Source organism: Monodon monoceros, unplaced genomic scaffold, assembly GCF_005190385.1.
Source record: "Monodon monoceros isolate NGI ecotype Baffin Bay Population unplaced genomic scaffold, NGI_Narwhal_1 Super_Scaffold_18, whole genome shotgun sequence".
In the NCBI taxonomy this organism is placed as follows: Eukaryota; Metazoa; Chordata; class Mammalia; order Artiodactyla; family Monodontidae; genus Monodon; species Monodon monoceros.
The window spans coordinates 22,678,689-22,698,160 of NW_021703774.1; the positions used below are offsets into that span (position 1 = coordinate 22,678,689).

General features: G+C 41.1%; 1 protein-coding gene across 3 annotated transcripts; it reads right to left on the reverse strand.

Moving 5' to 3' along the window:
• Positions 1–1,834: 1,834 nt before the first annotated feature.
• Positions 1,835–15,690, reverse strand: SDE2 (SDE2 telomere maintenance homolog). 3 transcript variants are annotated; one of them, XM_029226867.1, is made up of 8 exons: positions 15,501–15,571; positions 12,669–12,781; positions 9,580–9,697; positions 8,468–8,579; positions 7,962–8,131; positions 7,059–7,173; positions 4,637–5,141; positions 1,918–2,302 (listed from the first exon to the last, which is right to left on the reverse strand). In XM_029226867.1, the coding sequence occupies exons 4-8, from the start codon at positions 8,566–8,568 to the stop codon at positions 2,081–2,083; spliced, it is 1,113 nt and encodes a 370-aa protein (XP_029082700.1). In that variant the 5' UTR covers positions 8,569–8,579; positions 9,580–9,697; positions 12,669–12,781; positions 15,501–15,571; the 3' UTR covers positions 1,918–2,080. The 3 variants fall into 3 exon arrangements, with proteins under 3 accessions (XP_029082697.1, XP_029082700.1, XP_029082698.1); XM_029226864.1 differs by lacking the exon at positions 12,669–12,781 and having other exon boundaries at positions 1,835–2,302; positions 15,501–15,690; XM_029226865.1 differs by lacking the exon at positions 15,501–15,571 and having other exon boundaries at positions 12,669–13,197.
• Positions 15,691–19,472: the final 3,782 nt, after the last annotated feature.

A 19,472-nucleotide genomic window follows, 5' to 3' on the forward strand; every position in this document is an offset into this window, starting at 1 on the left:
CATAGCAAAGGAAACCATCAACAAAATGAAAAGGCAGTCTACTGAATGGGAGAAAATATTTGCTAATCATGTATCTGATAAGGCGCTAATATCCAAAATATATAAAGAGCTCATATAACTCAACAGCAAAAAAACAATCTGATAATAAAGATGGGCAGAAGATCTGAATACTTTTTTCCAAAGAAGACATACAGATGGGAAACAGGTACATGAAAAGCTGCTCTACATCATTAATGATCAGGGAAATACAAATCAAAACCGGAGTGAGATATCACCTCATACCTATTAGAATGGCTGTTATCAAAAAGACTAGAAGTAACAAGTGTTGGCAGGGACGTGGAGAGAAGGGAACCCTCCTGCGGCTTGGGCTTCCCCGGTGGCGCAGTGGTTGAGGGTCCGCCTGCCGATGCAGGGGACGCGGGTTACTGCCCCGATCCGGGAGGATCCCACATGCCGCGGAGCGGCTGGGCCGGTGAGCCATGGCCAGTAAGCCTGCGCATCCGGAGCCTGTGCTCCGCAACGGGAGAGGCCACAACAGTGAGAGGCCCGCGTACCGCAAAAAAAAAAAAATTAAATTAATAAATAAATAAAACTAGAACTACTATACAATATAGCAATTCCACTTCTAGGTATTTATCTGAGGAAAATGAAAACATTAACTTGAAAAGCTATACGCACCCCCATATTCACTGCAGCATTATTTATAATAGCCAAGATATGAAAACAACCTAAGTGTCCATCGATGGATGACAGATGAATGAAGATGTGGTAAATATATACAATGGAATATTATTCAGCTGTAACAAAGAAGTAAATCTTGCCATTTGCAACAACATGAATGGAACTTGAGGGCACTATGCTCAGTGAAATAAGTCAGATAAAGACAAATACTGTATGACCTCTCTTAAGCGTGGAATTAAAAAAAAATTTTTTTAATTAAAAAAACCCCTCAAGCTGATAGATACAAAGAACTGATTGGTGGTTGTCAGAGGCAGCGGGGTACAGGGTGGGAGAAATGGGTGAACTTTTTTTTTTAGTTTAAATAAACTGAAAGTTTAACATTTGCTAATTAGACAACATACTTCTAGGTAATCCATGGGTCAAAGAATTCACAAGGGGGCTTGCCTGGTGGCGCAGTGGTTGAGAGTCCGCCTGCCAATGCAGGGGACACGGGTTCGTGCCCTGGTCCAGGAGGATCCCACATGCCGCAGAGCGGCTAGGCCCGTGAGCCATGGCCACTGAGCCTGCACGTCCGGAGCCTGTGCTCCGCAACAGGAACGGCCACAATAGTGAGAGGCCCACGTACCGCAAAAAAAAAAAAAAAAAAGAATTCACAAGGAAGCTAGAAAATACTTGGAACTGAGTGAAAATGAAAATACAACATATTAAAATTTTTGAGATGCAGCTAAAACAGTGCTTAAAGAAAAACTTACAGCTTTAAATATTTATACTAGAAAAAAAGTCTAAAATCAATGACATAGGACTTACCTTAAGAAGATAAAGAAAAAAGAGCAAAGTAAACCCAACCTAAGTAGAAGAAAGGAAATGATAAAGAGCAAAAATCAATGAAATTAAAAACAATTAAAAATCAACAAAGGCAAAAGCTGGCTCTGAAAACAAACAAAACAATAAACTCCTAGCTAGACTGATCAAGGAGAAAACAGAAATTATCAGTACCAGAATGAAAAAGAAGTTACCACTACAGCTCCTACAAGATGTTAAAAGGATAGAAAAGACTATTATGAATAACTTTATGTCCACAAATCTGACAACTGGGGTCAAATGGATAAATTCTTTGAAATTATAATTTACCTAAACAACAGAAGATGAAACCCAAACTCTGAATAGCCCTATATTTATTAAAGAAATAAGTTATAAGAAACCTTCCCACAAAAAAAACTTCAGGCCCAGAGGGTTTCACAAATTAATTCTATAAATCTAATAATGAAAAAGAGGATAGTTAGAATTTTGTTATTAAAAAGTCACCTTTAATAGCAACAAGAATAATGTCCAAGAGTCAACATTATACAGGTTGTAAGCGCTAGCCTGTAAAGAAACAGGAAATCAGCTCCGATGAAATTCACTTCTTCTTCCCTTTCGAAGGCTTGGCAAATAAAGCTGGATCTATCTGCTCCCTTGCCAGTCCTCTGACAGAGAAGAGCCTCGCCGCCCGCTCCTGGAGAGTGCCCCCGCACTTCAGTCCCCGGGCCGTGAGTTCACACTTGAGCTTCTCCAAACCCAGCAACTCCACTTCTGCAACAGAGCTGAACGCCAGTAAATCTACAGTTTCCGGACCAATATCCTGAGAAGAAGAAAAAGAAAGAAAAATTTTAAATAGGTCCATTCCTCTGAATAAAACTTTCTTCAATTGTCATCGACCTTCTGTTTTTCAAGAAATCTTCATTTAATATGCCATATCTTACTACTGAATTTTAATAATCATGCTATTCTCTACACATTGTCAATACATATAATTAATAAATATTAATTTTTTATCTATATAGTTAGAAACAAGTATTCAGAAGAGTAACAAGTTATAGAATTCTTGAACAGATTCTTAATATTACTTTTCTTTTTTGATTTTTCCAGTAAAAATTCAAACAGCAAAATGTACCTCACCTACCCCCATACTATGACCAGAGAAAAGAGCAGCACCCTATAAAGCCTCATTTTAATGAGATTCCTATGCCTGTGAATCTACTAACCCCATAATCCTAAGCTTTCTATTTTAATCAAATAACTGTGATTATCAAAGTTCTCACTTATATAACTTGACAAATTGAAATGCTGTTCAAAAGACTTGCAACTGTTCTATCCACCAAGTACCTTTATAGACTTTAAGACAAAATTAAATACTTTTTTAATTTTAATTAAATACTTCTAATGACGGGTGCTCTGCAAAGAATGAAAACATTCACCACCTAGGTTTTTTTTTTTTTTTTTTTTGTGGTACGCGGGCCTCTCACTGTTGTAGCCTCTCCCGTTGCGGAGCACAGGCTCCGGACGCGCAGGCCCAGCGGCCATGGCTCGCAGGCCCAGCGGCCATGGCTCACGGGCCCAGCCGCTCCGCGGCACGTGGTATCTTCCCGTACCGGGGCACGAACCCATGTCCCCTGCGTCGGCAGGCGGACTCTCAACCACTGCGCTACCAGGGAAGCCCTAGGGTTTTTTTTTTAAAAACATATCCAAAGGTCAGTAATTTTCTCTCACAGTAAGTTGTTTTTTAAAAATATTGAAGAGCTCTAGGGACAAACTATCTTTCTAGGTGATCTTTATTTTTTTTAAAAAAAAGTCCATTTTGTTAAGATTTCTGGAGTGAATCTTGGCTTCTTTACATATGGCCAAATCCTAAACCACCACTTATGTGTCTTTGGAGAATCACACATGGTTGTACATGATTATTATGAATACAACAGCTACAACTACATCAAGAACAAAATTTCCACAGTTAAAAGCTCAAAGATTGAAAGTCAAATCAGGTTTTATTCTATTTTCCTTTCTTCATTTTTCCAAGACTAGGATAAACTCCTAGCATATATGAGTAACATAAAAGCTACATGCTTGTAACTCCAGAGATGGTGTAAGGGTCAATTTAAAGCCCTTAGCATAAAAAATTTCACTATCTTCCCTAGAAAGGGCAATATGTGCATTTTTGCTTATTTAACCAGCACCAGTAGGGAAGGTGCTGGTTAAATAAATAATGATAAGCTTTGTGTTTACCAAAGAAGCCAAGTAGTTCAGGTTTCATCTATCCTAAAAAGCAAATCATTAGACTGAAGAGTAAACGTTAAAGATTTTTGCTGGAAGTAAGTCCACTAAAGGCGGCAAATAACTATTTAAGGAAAAGCATGCACAATGAAAATAAATTTTAAAAAGGTTGAGTGTGGGGCTTAAGATTTAATGATAAATTAAAAAGGAGCTGCTCCTCTTCTACAGGAAAGATCTTCACATCCAACTGACAACTGTGTTCAAACAGTAACTCACATGAGAAAGAAAAACTAAGTAACTAGAAATTTAGTGATAGGAAAATAAGCACATTTTATCAAAGCTAAAAATGCCATCTATCATAATATGCCTTATTAGTGCATGTGTTATTAAGAAAGAATAATAATACCAATTAAACTATAACGTGATATATATTCAAATTCAGAGGTATTAAAACGTGAAAAACGTGCATCTTAGAATTGATGAAATATGGAACCAAGGACACCACCTAGTGGCAAAATAATACCAATTCTACAAAAACTGGGCTTCCCTGGTGGTGCAGTGGTTGAGAGTCCACCTGCCAATGCAGGGGACATGGGTTCGTGCCCCGGTCCGGGAAGATCCCACATGCCGCGGAGCGGCTGGGCCCGTGAGCCATGGCCGCTGAGCCTGCGCGTCCGGAGCCTGTGCTCCGCAACGGGAGAGGCCACAACGGTGAGAGGTCCACGTACCACAAAAAAAACAAAAAACAAAAAACTAAGGATTTGGGGGGGGGACATGGCAAGCTTCACCATCATCTGTACTTCTGATTATTAAACAAGCTTTTCCACTAAGCAGCCGATGGGAAAAAGCACATCTTTTCATTTTAACGACTTACTACAGAGATTAAACTGATTTGGCTTCAGACATCACCCCCCCCAAATTTACTTACTGTGTTTCCTGACTGGCTTTCCTCCAGCTTGGCAACAGGTATGTTTTCCCTGTCTCCTCCAGGGGCTCCCTTGGCACCTCTTTCCCCATCAGTCATTTCTTTGGTCTCCTGCTCCTTATTCAGTCCAACTCCAGCTGCTTCCTTTTCTAAGGGTTCTTTACTCTCTGCCTCATTTTTCTCCTGGGTTTTCTCTGTTTCTAAAGCCATCTTCCTTTCCATGTACTCCTGGGTAGATGCCTCTCCCAGCTCAGCATACAAGTCTTCTGAAATACCATTCCCAGAGTCCGTCACAGGGGTCTGTAGTTTTTCTCGTGATCTAGAGTCTGCACTCAAAACTCTTGCCTGCTGCGAGCTACTAGGAAATTCGGCTGCCATCTCAACAACATCACTGCCATTTTGGGGAACGTGAAAGCTCATTCCTGAAGTACTAGGTGCTTCTGCACTGCCATCATCGGAGCTCTCAGAGCCAGACCCTTCTGCAGTCTCTAGTCCTTCCATGCCCAACCTATTAGAAGCAACAAAAAGGTTTAACACCATTTACAGCTTCTACTTAAAAAAAAAAAAAAGAGTTGCAGTTTGTCCAGGAAACAGGCTCTGAATAAAGGTATCGGCTAGCTTGAGATGGAGAGTAGGTGAGTTTCAGAACAAGATACTCCAGAGGTATAAAAGGAAAAAAAACTTCAGTGAGACTGGAAGCAACATGCCAAAGATCCAACAGGATCTCTTTTTAAAAGCTGTGACTCTCTTAAAACAAACTGGTTTTGCTTAAAACTTTTTTCCCCAATACTGTATGAATTTTAACTGTTGGAAATTAGATAAAATAATAAACAATTAAAAGAAAATCCTGGGAACTCCCTGGCAGTCCAGTGGTTAGGACTCCGAGTTTCCACTGCAGGGGGCACAGGTTCAATCCTTGGTCAAGGAACTAAGATCCCGCATGCCACATGGCACGGCCAAAAAAAAAGAAAGAAAATCCTGTTTTATTCATAATTGCCCAAGACTGGAAACTACCCAAACCTCTAACAGCTAGAGAATGGTTGATAAACAAATTGTGGTACAGACATACCAGGCAACAATACTTGGCAATAGAAAGGAATGAACTACTGATACAATATAATACCATCTGTGGATCTTGAAAGCATTATTGTAAGTGAAAGCAGCAGACATAATGACATTCTGGAAAAGACAAAACCATATGAACAAACATCACACCAGTGATCAGCGGTTGCCAGGAATGGAGGTGGGGGAAGAAAATTAACTGCAAAGGGACACGTGGGAACGTCTTAGGGTGATAAAAATATTCCATAGCTTGATTTTGGTGATGGTTACATGACTGTATATTATAAAATTTTCAAAACTTCTAGAACTGTTCAAAAAGGGTGAATTTTGGGCTTCCCTGGTGGCGTAGTGGTTGAGAGTCCGCCTGCCGATGCAGGGGACACGGGTTTGTGCCCTGGTCCGGGAAGATCCCACATGCCGCGGAGCGGCTGGGCCCGTGAGCCACAGCCACTGAGCCTGCGCGTCCGGAGCCTGTGCTCCGCAACGGGAGAGGCCACAACAGTGAGAGGCCCGCGTACCGCAAAAAAAAAAAAAAAAAGGGTGAATTTTACCATATATAAATTATACCACAATAAACCTGGCTTAAAAAAAAGAAACCCACAGGAAATACTACTATCTTTTCTCTCAGGAACATTTAATTCACATTTCAGAAAGAACACAAAAAATTCTATGCTGGACTCACAGAGTTACATGGTGTTTAGTTAATAATTATCTTTCTATCCCCAAAGGGGAGGCCAACAAGGAAACCAAGATCCATTTGCACTTATCATATTCTAGAACTCGGCCCAAGGGAACTGAGCTGGTAACCAGAGGACCAACTGGGAAGGGTGGGAGAACTGTAAGAAGAATGGATAAGAAAAAGTACTGTTGTGCTTTTCACCTGCAGGTACAAAAGTGGTGAAGAGAGGTCTGGCAAAGTGACCAAAGACCTCAGTGATGACGACGAAAAACCACAGAGAAAACAGAACCACCTGGAAAGTAAAGCCATGGCTTCCACCTGGAATTTCTGAAAGTTAACTCTTTCAACACCTAACAGTAATTCAAGTATAAAGCTATTTTTATGTGACTTTCCACTGTAAGGAAAAGAATTATCCTTTAGATTCTATGAATGGCACTTATGGCAGAAACCATTACTAATGTATACAATGTGAGAATCACCGAAACCTGAACTGAAGCACTCTGGAAAATTTCTGAGCTTCCGTCAGACTTTACTTAAAAGTATGTTTATTCCAGGTAGATAAGAAAAAAATATAGTAGGTAAGTTTCAGAACAAGATATTCCAGAGGGATAAATAGAAGGAAAAAAAAATTTTTTTTTCTTCAGTTCTCAAAGATCTATTTGAAATGAAAATGAACACACTTACCAAAAGCATTTCCTTTTCTCTGCACTGGCTGCTCTGTCTGTTTTTGATTTGTTAGGCCGTTTCCGACTCTCACCGACTTCTGCCGATACCGTCTTGCTGGAGGCAGCCTGCATACCTAACCAGACATTTTAACAACTCAGTTTCTACTATCAGAACTAAGTTCAATTAAAGAATTTATAAATAACCTGAATTGCAAAAACAGCTGCAATCTAAAGCTCTAGATTTAAATTTCTTAACATACCAAAATTTAATCCAGTTAAAAGGAGACTAATCTCAAATTTATACAGATTTAAGGTAAGCATTCTGGCTCTTGAACCGGATTTTTAAAGCACCATGTCCAATTTGTAATTTTGAGGCTGACAGATTCATACCTATCTCTCCTCAAACCTAACGATTCATCCCCTTGTGCTTGTTATTTGCATACAACTGTCTTTCCCCTGTTATGCCATAACCCTTTTGATGGAAAAGACTCCTTCTTATTCAATTGAATGCACAATAGCCCTAGCATAATGCTTTGGATGCTAAAAACATAAAAGTTAATGAAAATCATTCTCATTAAAAACCGTGTTTTAAAAAAGGGACCTAAAACTGGAAGCAAAATGTTGGGGTCTAGGCACCTCCTGAAGACTTAGCTTATTCCCATGAAGCACAAAAAGTATTCTTACCTGGGGCCCATGAGCCCACAGAGTTCAGGGGTCAAGTATGTCAAATGTTGTGAGAGTGTATGGGTTTTTTCCCTGGGTTGTATAAGATATACTGTATTCATTACTGAGGGGAGAAATTCCACAGCTTCATCAGTTTCTCAGAAGTCTGTAACCCAAAAAGGCTTAAGAACTGCCCTCTGTGTGGAACAGCTGGCTTCAGGGACGCCTGCTGATGGCACTAAGGAATCCTCATTCTCACCTCGGAGGACGGAATCCTCCAGACGCTCGGCCATCTCATGGCACTGCTGCTGGTAGTCGGGGCTGGTGAAGAAGTGCCTGGGTTCTGCAAGCTTCCGCTGCAGTCGTTCCAGGCGCTTTTGCTCCTTTTCAGCTTCTCGCTCAGCTTGTTGTTTTACCCATTCAGCCATTCTGGGGATGGGAGAGAAGAGATGTAACTGAATGGCCATATTATACACATATGTTTTTATACATAAAACACCCCACCCAGACAAATTAATGCACCCTTGTTCATACTGTGATATTCCCTCAGAAAGGTGTGCCATGCTTACTACTTAGCATACTGTTATGGACTTGACTAAAACCCAAAGATAATTATTAAATTACAGAAAAAGTTAAATCTGATAACAACAAATTAGAGCATAAGTATTTCAAGTTTACATTTCTGATATGCATGGCATGCGTACAATCACTAATGCTAGAAAAGTATGTTTCTTAAAAAAAAATAAAAACAGGTGGGCATCTTACGCTTTTTCGTGATTGACATCTCGCAGTCTCCTTCCACTGAGATCCCGGCAAGCTTCTCGATTGGTTGTCTTCTCAATCTGAGCACCAAGTGCTCGGAGCATAGAGCCAAAACCTGAGCAAATATGTTTGGAGAAAGCAGATTAAAAAAGTGTTCAAGGATGGACAAAAGCCAAATTTGTGAAAACAGTATTATATCACAAGACTACAGGTGATCTCTACTTTCTTTTCAGTTTTAAAGGAAATGTACATCAAGATTCTAACCCAGGTGGCAAAGATAAGAGTACTGATAAACTTGGTTCAATCTCATGCTTTTTACACTTCCTCTTATACTCCTGCAATATTGTATCAATACCCACACCACTGGGCTATTTTAGAGGGCTTTACCTAGTGCCAGAAATCCCAAGATTCCACGATTAAGAATTTTAAAAATTATATGGTGAGATTTTGCAAGGAGGCAATTTTAAGCTGTCACTGGCTGATACGACAAGCTTCATTCTTATTGACACAATTTCGAACAGCAGGATGATTATAATCTGAAATGTTAGCTCTTTGAAAACAAAACCGAATCACCACAGATTTTGAGAAAGCCTAAGGATTACATGTTAGTGCATCAGGAGAAATACCAAGAACTGTTCATATTCAGTTTTTGCTCTTTTAGTTTCTTTTTTCTCTTCTAAGATGAGTTACTACAACCAGGACCTTAATCTACCTCAATCTGTAAATGGTTGTATTTCATAAAGTGACTTTAGACCTCCCTTGGAACTACAATAACTAGGCAAAAATCGAAAAGCACAAGGAGATTTGATTGTTTTGACACTCGTCTGCAAACTGGACAGAATAACAATCACCCCTCTTCATCTAATCCTCCCTAGAGTTTGAGAGCCTAGGGTGCCTAAGAGTGATCCAGCTGGAGAAAGTGAGAATTTTATCATACGGTATCTACCTCAAAAAGAATAAAAGAGAAAATATGCAAAATCAGATAAGCAAACAAAGGATTTCACAAGGCAAATCGAGGCTGGTACGTTACAGACACCAAGGAGTTTGTTAATTTAATACATATGGCTACAGAACACAGATGTGTTACAACTAAGCCATCAACATTCATGTCCTACCTCCTTTTCCACCACGAAGTCTGGGTTCCAAACTATAAACAGCTCCATGCTGCACTGTGTCACTGGTGTTAACGAGTAATCCATTGCATTTCACAAAGTAGCATTCCACTGGAATATCCTAGAGACAAGTTTGGGGGTTCTTTCAATGCTGTTTATGAGACAATACAAGTTTCTTGCATAAAGGGACCTAGCTTATCTTTTTATTACTCCAGTTATAAGGAGACAGTATGTGTTCAATTAATATTTGTTGAATTGCAAAAATGGAAAATACTAAAAGAAAAAACTCATTTTGTATGATGTATTCTAGGTACAATTTCTTCCTAATACTTAATCATGATATATAGAAGAACTTTCTGCCTTTTGGGTGAAAATTAAAACTGCTCTCAGGACTTCCCTGGTGGCCCAGTAGCTAAGACTCCACACTCCCAGTGCAGGGGGCCCAAGTTCGATCTCTGGTTAGGGAACTAGATCCCACACGCCACAACTAAGAGTTTGCATACCACAACTAAAGATACTGCACGATGCAACTTAAAAAAAGATCCCGAATGCTGCAAGAGCCCGCATGCAGCAATGAAGATCCCACGTGCCGCAACTAAGACAGGCACAGCCAAACAAATAAATAAATGTTAAAAAAAAAAAACAACAGAAACAAAAAACCTGCTCTTTCTCCTTCTCTAATAGGAAATAGGGGTCAAGGTAGAATATTCAGTGCTCAGATCTAGTAACTCTGAAGGTCCCACTTCCTCTGACTTTTTAAAACAGGTAGTATCAGGTTGAACACTGAGTGGCCCCAAGTTTAAAAGTGACATCTTGAAAAGTGTAGATAGGGATAAGAAGAGAGGAGAGGAGGAGAAAAAGTATGATTTTTTTTTTTTTTTTGTGGTACGCGGGCCTTTCACTGTTGTGGCCTCTCTCGTTGCGGAGCACAGGCTCCGGACGCGCAGGCTCAGCAGCCATGGCTCACGGGCCCAGCCGCTCCGCGGCACGTGGGATCTTCCTGGACTGGGGCACGAACCCGTGTCCCCTGCATCGGCAGGCGGGCTCTCAACCACTGCGCCACCAGGGAAGCCCTGATTTTTAATATACTACCTATATAAGCTTTAACAGCTTTAGGACCAGCTGGCAGTTGGTGCCTCATCTCTTCTGCCAGCATCCCCCTGAGTTCCAGCCAATCACTGCAGAAGCCCAAGTACACTCCCCCAAACCCACTCTATGTATTTCAAAAAAATTCTCAGATCAAATGATGAAAAGAAAATATAAAAACTGTAAGTCTTTCTAAACAAGTTTCTAATGCCATAAAATGAGACAAGAGAGGAGTATCCACCAAAGTTATATGGAACTTAGGAGGCTGACAATTAACTCTGCAACATGAAGAAAAGAGAGATCTAAATAGGAATAGAAAGGAAAAATGCATTGCCATCATCTTCCTGAAGTGGAAACTATGAAAATTCATTCTGAACCACATCATACAGCTATTTCAATGGGACCCATTCATTCATTCAGCAAATATTAAGTACCTACTATTTGCCAGGTACTTTTCAAGTGTTGGAATACTACCATGAATACTACAGTGAATACAGATCCTGTCTCATGAAGCTAACATTCTAGTGGGGGAAGACAAATAATGAACAAATTATATATCATGCCAAGTGGTGATATGCAGGGTAAAGGGGATAAGATATGTGTATGTGGATGGGTGTGGTGGTAATCTATTTAATATATATAGTCAAGGAAAGCCTCTCTGATCAAGTGACATTTGAGCGGAGAATTAAAGAAAGTGAGAGAATGAGCCATGTGACTACCTGGGGGAACAGTATTCCAGACAGAGACAAGAGCAAATGCAACAGGAATGAACTTATTCAAGGAATGACAACACAGCCAATGAGGCTAGAATGAAGTACACAAAAGGGGAGTGATAAGGCCTTCAAAACCACTGTAAGGACTCTGGATGTTACTCTGAATAAAACTATTGTAGAGTTTTGAACAAAGTGCGATCTGAGTCATGCTCTTAAAGTATCACTCTAGCTGTTAAACTGAAAGTAAGACTATAGAAGCAGAGAGATCATTGAGAAGCTATTGTGATAATCCAGGTAAGAAATGAAGGCTATTTGTACCAGGGCAGTAGTGGCAGAGATGATGAGAAATGTGAGATTCTGAGGATACTCTGAAGGTAAAGGCAACAGGATTTGCTAATGCTCTGGGTGAAGGGAGTGAGATCAATAGAGGAATTAGAGATGATTGCAAAAATCCAGTTTGATAAATGGGAAAATGGAGTTGTCATTCATTAAGAGGGAAAAGGAAGTTTGAGGGAGAAAATTAGTCTCATCTCAGATATTTTACTTTGAGATGTTTATTGCACAGCCAGATGGAGATGCCAAGTAGACTGGTGGCTATACAAGTCTGGAGTGTGGGGAAGAGGTCTGCACTGGGGATTTACATTTGAAAGTTGTCGGCATACTGATGGTAGTTAAAGCCATGAGTATGGATGAAATCACTGGGATGCGGGAGGGGCCCCTCCAAGATTAGAGTTCAGGGTGATGAGGAGGAAACTGTAAAAGACTGGAAAGGAGAGGCCAGTGAGGTGGACGAGAACTGAGAGTGATATCTGGACAAGTGAGAAAAGTGTACTCCGGCGGGGAATGGTCAATTGTGCAAACTGGCACTGACAGACAAAGCAAGATGAAAATTGCAAACTGATCACTGGATATGGCAACATAGAAGATACTGACCAGTATGACAAAGAGCTGTTCTGTTGGAGTGATGGGAACAAAAAAGCTGAGCTAGAGTGGGTTCTAAAGGAGAAAAGTTTTATGTTCAAGAATATTTTTTTATAAAGAAAATCAGAGAAAATAAGGTGATAGCTAGAATGGATGTGGGCTCACGTTTGCGCACTGGTAGGAATGATGCTGTAAAAAGGGAAAACACTGGAAAATACAGGGGAGAAAGAACTAATGCCCAAATAAGTCTTTCAGTAGGTGAGGGGGAGGGGTTACTGTACAAAGTAGAAGATAATTGCAAATTATTTGTAAAATAATGACAGTGCCTCCACAGTAACAGACAAGAAGGCTGAATATACAGCAGGTACCTACCAGAGGCACTGGTGTGACGATGCAGAAATTCTCTCCTTACTGCTTGAGTACAAAGTATGGTCCTTGGGATGGAAGAAGTCTTGGAGATTTAAAGAGAGATGTGAAAAAGTAATCTAGGAGAGTGAAAGAGTGATGAACTGAGCAGTGCCTCTCAACCCTTTTCACACCATGGTATACACAAATATTTGGATGACACTCTAGGGAAAATGAGCCAAGCTATTAAAGATGTGTTGAGATCCTGGGTTCTGTCCAGCTGCCCAAGGACTACTTAGATCAATATTCTCAGCAGTCCTACAACCCAGTGGAAGCATGCTCTGGGTTAGAGAAATACAGTAGAAATGCCAAGCACCACTAAGTTTGGTGTTTATGAATTTGTAGTGAGACTTGTTTGCGTGATTAGTTCCCCTACCACAGTCACTGCCCAGATGCCAGGTAAAACAGGTGGAGAGTTGGATTTAAACTGACTGGAGTTTTCCCAGGCAAATATGATACCAGGAGAGAGGAGCAAGGGAGCTCAGGCTATATGCAATGATGTGATTAACATGAAGGACTATTCTTGCCTATAAAATACTGTCCACTTTAAAGAGTTCTAAAAATTAAATGAGACATATAATATACCTCCTATATGTTTAATGTTTATAAATTAAGAGCTACTTTAGTTTCTTTTAATATCTTATATATCCAATGGGTATGGTATTTCTAAAATCCGAAATAACTTTAAAAGACTTTAACATGAAGACTGAAAGATTATACATCATGCATCATACTTCATTTCCAAACAAAACTGCTTATTTAACGAGACAACTGATTAACAAAATGGCATTTTCTACTTGTTAAGATTCTTGTCAGTTAATAATCACTAGTAGAAAAAAATAACAAAGAAAATTTACAATCAATTTAACTGTTTTTAACCATTACAGAGCATTTCAAGCAGAAAGTATTACGTGTGTCTTAGGCCAATCAGCCGAAGGCCACCAGAGACAACATATAGTTCAACAACTCAAATTTCTTGACTCACTACAACAAGAGAGGGACTGCATACAAGAGGAATCATGAGGTGTCTCACCAACAAATAAAAAGATATAGTTACTATAGGATTTGGGGTGGATGGAATTTAGGTAAAATTTAAATGAAACAATGTTTTGAGAGGCTCACAATAAAGCAGGGCTGTGTGTATAAGGGTCAACATCAGGTCTAGACTGTGAAGGAGATCCAGGCTCCTCTTTCCTCGGAAACTACAAAGTTAAGATAAATGTGGAATGTTGTGTCCGGAAACCCCTAATCTGAAGCTCTGCACCTGGGAAATCAAGAGTGCTTCTCTACGTCAAAGTGACTTAGATTCTCAAGGTAAGAGTGGGATGCTTCTTACTGATATAACTTCCAACAGCAGTTTATTCTTATAGTCTATGATTTTTGAGGTAAGGTTTCACAAAGACTAAAAAAGCAGCAGACTTTCAAGGAAGTCATTATGACATTTCATCACTGTACCATGTCCTTGGGAGAAACACTGTTTCCTATTAACTTTGCAGCTAGCTTTATCTGTGTATTATCCCAGTCTGATGAAGAGCCAGGCTGACTTTTACTTTCTCAGGGAGAGCTAACACTAACTTTATCATGTGTCAGAATAGTTCTGTTTTAAAAGGCATAAGCATGAACTTGAGCTATTTTTATTCATTCCAGTATCTCATCAAATGCCCTTTTATAAGTTTTGTTCATACTTGTTATGGCCATGTGTCTTAAGTATATGAATGAATCCATTTGTTTATATTTCTTGCTTATTTTAAATTATTTTTTCCAAGACCCCTCATAATTAAGATCTTATTTTTTTCTGGTCTCACTTTGGATCAACTGTCAGTAAGTTTGAAAACTGGTCATCAGATAAAAGTTATTTTCAGAGATATTAAAATCCAACTATTTTGGAAAATATTTCCCCATTCAGATGGTAAAAACATTTCTGACAGTTTTTAAACTGGACTGAAGTCTAGGAAGAAAAATGGGGAAACTGAAAAACCACATTATTTGCAAACAGACATTGCTTCTTCATGGAACCAATCCAAGTAAAGATTTGGTTTAGACTGCAGTGTTAACGTGTTAATAGGAGATGAAATGTCAAAATTAAAATTAGATTCATTGAGACCAGAATATTCTTTAAATAACTGAATAGGTTTAATATCTTATAGATGGTAAAAGCTTGCTTACTTGATAATTAAGTAAACCACACATGTAACTTTAGAAGTCAATGACAGGTTTTCAAAAATATGCCTGGGCAAATCAGAGCATCATAATGATTAGTGAAAACATCTACATGACAGGCCCTAAGAATCATGCCCTCGACATGACCTATGTGAGTGCTTGGCCCCGACCAGTGACCAGATAAATCCATTTCCTTCCCAACCATCCTTTGGCCTGGGTTTGGATATGAATGACATACTTCTCTAGGTTGGAGCTAAGAGGGCTGTGTTATCAGTGGACAAAAAATGCACGTCACATAAGCACAGAGCGAAAGTAAGGAAATGAGCCTTAAAAATCATCTGGTTCAACTGCCTCATTTACGAATGAAGAGAATACCAAAGTGTATTCTGTTAGTCCAGACTGAGGGCCGGACGAAACGCCCGTGAGCGGAGGGGTTTTTCTCCCTTCTGTGAGACAAAACCACCACAAAACAAAAGCAAAGGCAGGCCTCAGCATCAGTCTGAAGCACCTTAAAACCCTAACCCTCAGCCTCAAAAACTGAGAACCCCAAAGAATAGACGTGCCCCCGACAGACCCTCACCGCACCTAATCCTGCCCCTGTCCTGCTTTCCCATTCCTTCCAGGAACCACAAACCTGACCTGATCTTGGCAGTGTCGGTGGATAAAATCGCGTACGGAGCGCGTGGCCGAGGTACACCACACCGCCTTGCACCCGAAGCTGGGGCCCCGAAGCCACACCACGGCCGCAGGCTCCGCCATTTCACCCAGTCGCCGAATCTCAAGACTCCCAGAAGCGCTAAGCGCCACAACCAGCTCGGCGTATCTTGATGACGTTGAGCTCGCCCTCCAGCGCCCCGCCCCTCACATCTTCCGCTCGTCCCGTTCCTCCCCTGGGGATAGTCACGTGACTTGGGGCGGCGGAGCCTGCTGCCTGGGGGAGGGGAACAGGAAGAGCCTGGCAGAGGCAGATAAGACCGCGGAGCACCCGGGCGAGGCGTTGCTAGGAGAAGTTGCTAGGGCGGGGCTCCAGGGACTCTCTATAAAAGGCTAGCGCTGGGTTAGGTTTCGAGCGTTCTGGCTGTAAGCGATAAGTCGGTAACTAAGCACCTCCCTGTGCCGCAGGCTTTGGCCCTTTTCCTCACGTCTGTGTAGTTATTTTTGGGCCGCAGGGAATCGTGGCCTGAGAAGGAGCTGCTCCCTGGGGGCGTGAGGAGGGAAGCTTCAGTCCCGGAAGCGGTTTTGGGGGGCTGCTTCCTCGGCTCTGGGGAGCTCCCCCAACCCTAGGGGCAAGGGAAACGGAGGTCAGGAGGTTTCTAAACAACACCCCTGGGCGGTTTTTTCCTCCCGGTTTACCAAGCATTCTCTTCCTTTGCGGAAACTGCCAACCTCTCGGTTTCTGCCTGCCACGCTTAGTTTATTCGTACTTCCGCCTGTTTGCGCTCTGCGTTAGCTTCACTTCAGCTCTGTTTTCAAAATATTTCACAGCAAGTGGGCCCTTGTGAAAGGCAGTGGCAGGAGTGACGCTTATAGAAATGCTGCTTCGAAAAACCCTGCCGTAACTTTCATTCCGCACCATGGAAACACACTCGCACACATTTGCATAGCCTAACTTTAAGGCTCTGGGAATCCGAAGGAGTCCCTTCATATTTAATATGCTGAGATTATGGTGTTTATAAAATCCTGAAAAATATAAAGGCGACGAGTGTGAAGATAGGAGGGTTCTTAGGAGATATCTGCGCCTGTTAAACACAAATATATCCGCCCGCAGAATCGAATTCTCTGACGCTCAGGTACTTGGCAAATGAAACTCTGCTGAAGGGAAAGCAACAAAAAATTCAGAAATCATTTTAACTGTGGCGGTATGAACAACAGTAAAATTTCAAGGCCTCTGAAGTTATAGACTCTGTTACCTTTATTTCACTTACACAGGAGGAAAAATGAGAAAGTGCCTCCATGGGGGTGCCAGGAAATAAAAATTACACAAAATAACAAAGGTGCGGTGCTAGAGACCAGTGTTTTGCAAAGAGGGTGACATGGTGACCCTGGAGTCAGTAAATGTCTCACTAAGTATGTATCTTTCTAATAAGGGAAGTCCACATTGTTTATTACTAACTAACATCATATCTAGTCCTTCCAAAACCTGAAGTCTGAATGAAATTGTTCACTCTTTATCCCTTTGTTGCATTTAAATTCCTATTGTTAAAAAAAATCCCAAGTATTGAAAAGGCGTTTGTCATATAATATATGAAATAACTATTATTAACTTTTCAAAGACAAAAATCTCCTGAGCAGTATATAATGTTGTTAAATCTTCACAATAAGCACTTAGCACTATGACACACACAAAGTAGACATTAAATCAATATTAGCTGGATATTTGATGAATTACTAAGGTATTAAGTCTAATTATTCCCAATACACATCTGAAGAGACATAACTTGCACCAACAGAACGCTTTCTCTCCTAAGGATGCAGATTCAACTTGGGTTATCATTACTGAATACATTTAAATAATGAGGAAATTGATGTACCTAAAGTTAGGGCTGTGGCCAAGAAAACAGTGCACATCAGTGGAAAAAAACCTAGAAACACAGCTGACTGGCTGGATGGCTGAGAGTGTGTGGTGGTGTCCAGTAGACGGTGTTGTGTGGCCAGACTGGTCAGTGGTTATGATAAAACAGAGATAACTGCTGCCACGTCTCCCACCTCACGGTGTTAGTTAGGTAGGGAAGGGACAGGAAGACACATGTAGGGTTGTGACACTAAGTGGTGAGGGGGTGGGGGCCTAGTTCCTCTACTATCAAAAGAGTGTAGCTGTGCTCTTAGAACTGTATTTGGTGTTCTTTCCAATAAACCACACTGACCTTGTTTCTGCCCATCTTCTCCAAAAGATTGACTCTAGCTATACAGTTGCTTTTTGAAGACTGGTTCAACCGCCACAAGAAGGACACTGTGAGAGCATCCCGAGGCAATGGGGAATATTGTTCATTGCCAGTAAATGACAGCACCAGACAACGTTTGTGTGGCAGCCCATGACAGGGGCTCAACTGAGCCAGAATGTCCTGCTGGTCTGTAAGAACAGGAGGCAGAGCCGTACAGCTCTGGCAGTTTTCATAAATGACAGCAAGGCTCCTGAACTACTGAATTCACAGACTATATCCATGTGTGACATGCAAGTCGCACTTCCGTGTTTTCAGCCATGTTCGTGCTCAGAGAAGACGAAAGGAGGTTGTCAATGCCGTCTTTACGACAAAAGACAATGGGACAGGATGACTCCTCCAGTGCCACAAACGCAAAACTGCTCTAGACTCCCCAATTGGTAAGTGTCACCTTGTAGATGGCTCCCGACCCAGGAACAATGAGGTCAGCTCCTAGGATGGAAAAACAGCTTCTGGGTAAGAGCTGTGTAATCCACACTGGGTGGTGGTTGGTGTAGGAGGTGGAGCCTGAAGCAAGCACCCAAGATGTTTGGCTGCCAATGAAGGCACAGCTCTACCCTCCTTCCTTAACTGGATGGAAGAAAACAGGACCCGTCAAGGGTGAGATGGAGTTGAGAGGTAGAAGAGGTTTGTGTTTAGCTCTGATGCTGGAAAGGATCTGGAGAGGGCAGAAGAGGAGAGTAGGGTAGAAGCGCAGAGCAGAGATAAAAAGCTGGACCCACAGTCAGTGCTGAATGTAGAAGCCCACCTCTTTGTAGTATCAGCAAGAAGAAAGCATCTTCACTTAGGGTAGACTTACATCAATACATTCTGTCACTCCTGATTGCCCTAGATATTACCTTGTTTGCATCATCATGCCAATAGTAGTTTCCAAAGGCTTATTTGGTATCATCATTCTTACATCACCATCAAATAATGTCATTACATTAAAAATTTCTGCCGTGCTGTTCAGTGTACTAGAACTATAAAACAAAACTGGCAAAGCACCTATCTTTCAGAAATTTACTATCTCAGCACTGGAATTTTTTCAACACTGAAATTTAATTTCTCTCTAGTCAATAGATATCCACAATCCTTTATGAATTCTGCATAGCTAAGCCTTTCAAAAGGGGATTTTCCTGCTGGAGAAGTGATAAGTCTTTGGGAGTATTTTTTCCTTTAATTATTTGACATTAGAGTATGTCCACTACATTAGTCAGTGTTCTCCAGAGAAACAGAGTCAATAGGAGATATGTGTGTGTGTGTGTGTGTGTACAGAGAGAGAGAGAGAGACACTTATTATAAAGAATTGGCTCACACCTCATGCAATTATGAAGGCTGACAAGTCACAAGACCTGCAGGGCAAGTGGGCAAGTTGGAGACCCAGGAAAGCTGATTGTGTAGTTCTAGTCTGAAGGTCAGCAGGCTCAAGACTCAGAAAGAGCCAATGTTTCAGTTTGAGTTTGAAGGCAGGAAAAAGCTGATGTTCCAGTTTGAAAGCAGTCAGGTAGAAGGAATTCTCCCTTACTGGGAGGAGGGTTGGGCTTTTTGCTCTATCCAGGCCTTCAACTGATTGGACGGGACCCACCCACATTAGGGAGGGCAATCTGCTTTGCTCGGTCTACTGGTTCAAATGTTAATATCTCATCCAGAAACACCCAGAATAACGTTAGACCAAATATTTGGGCACCTC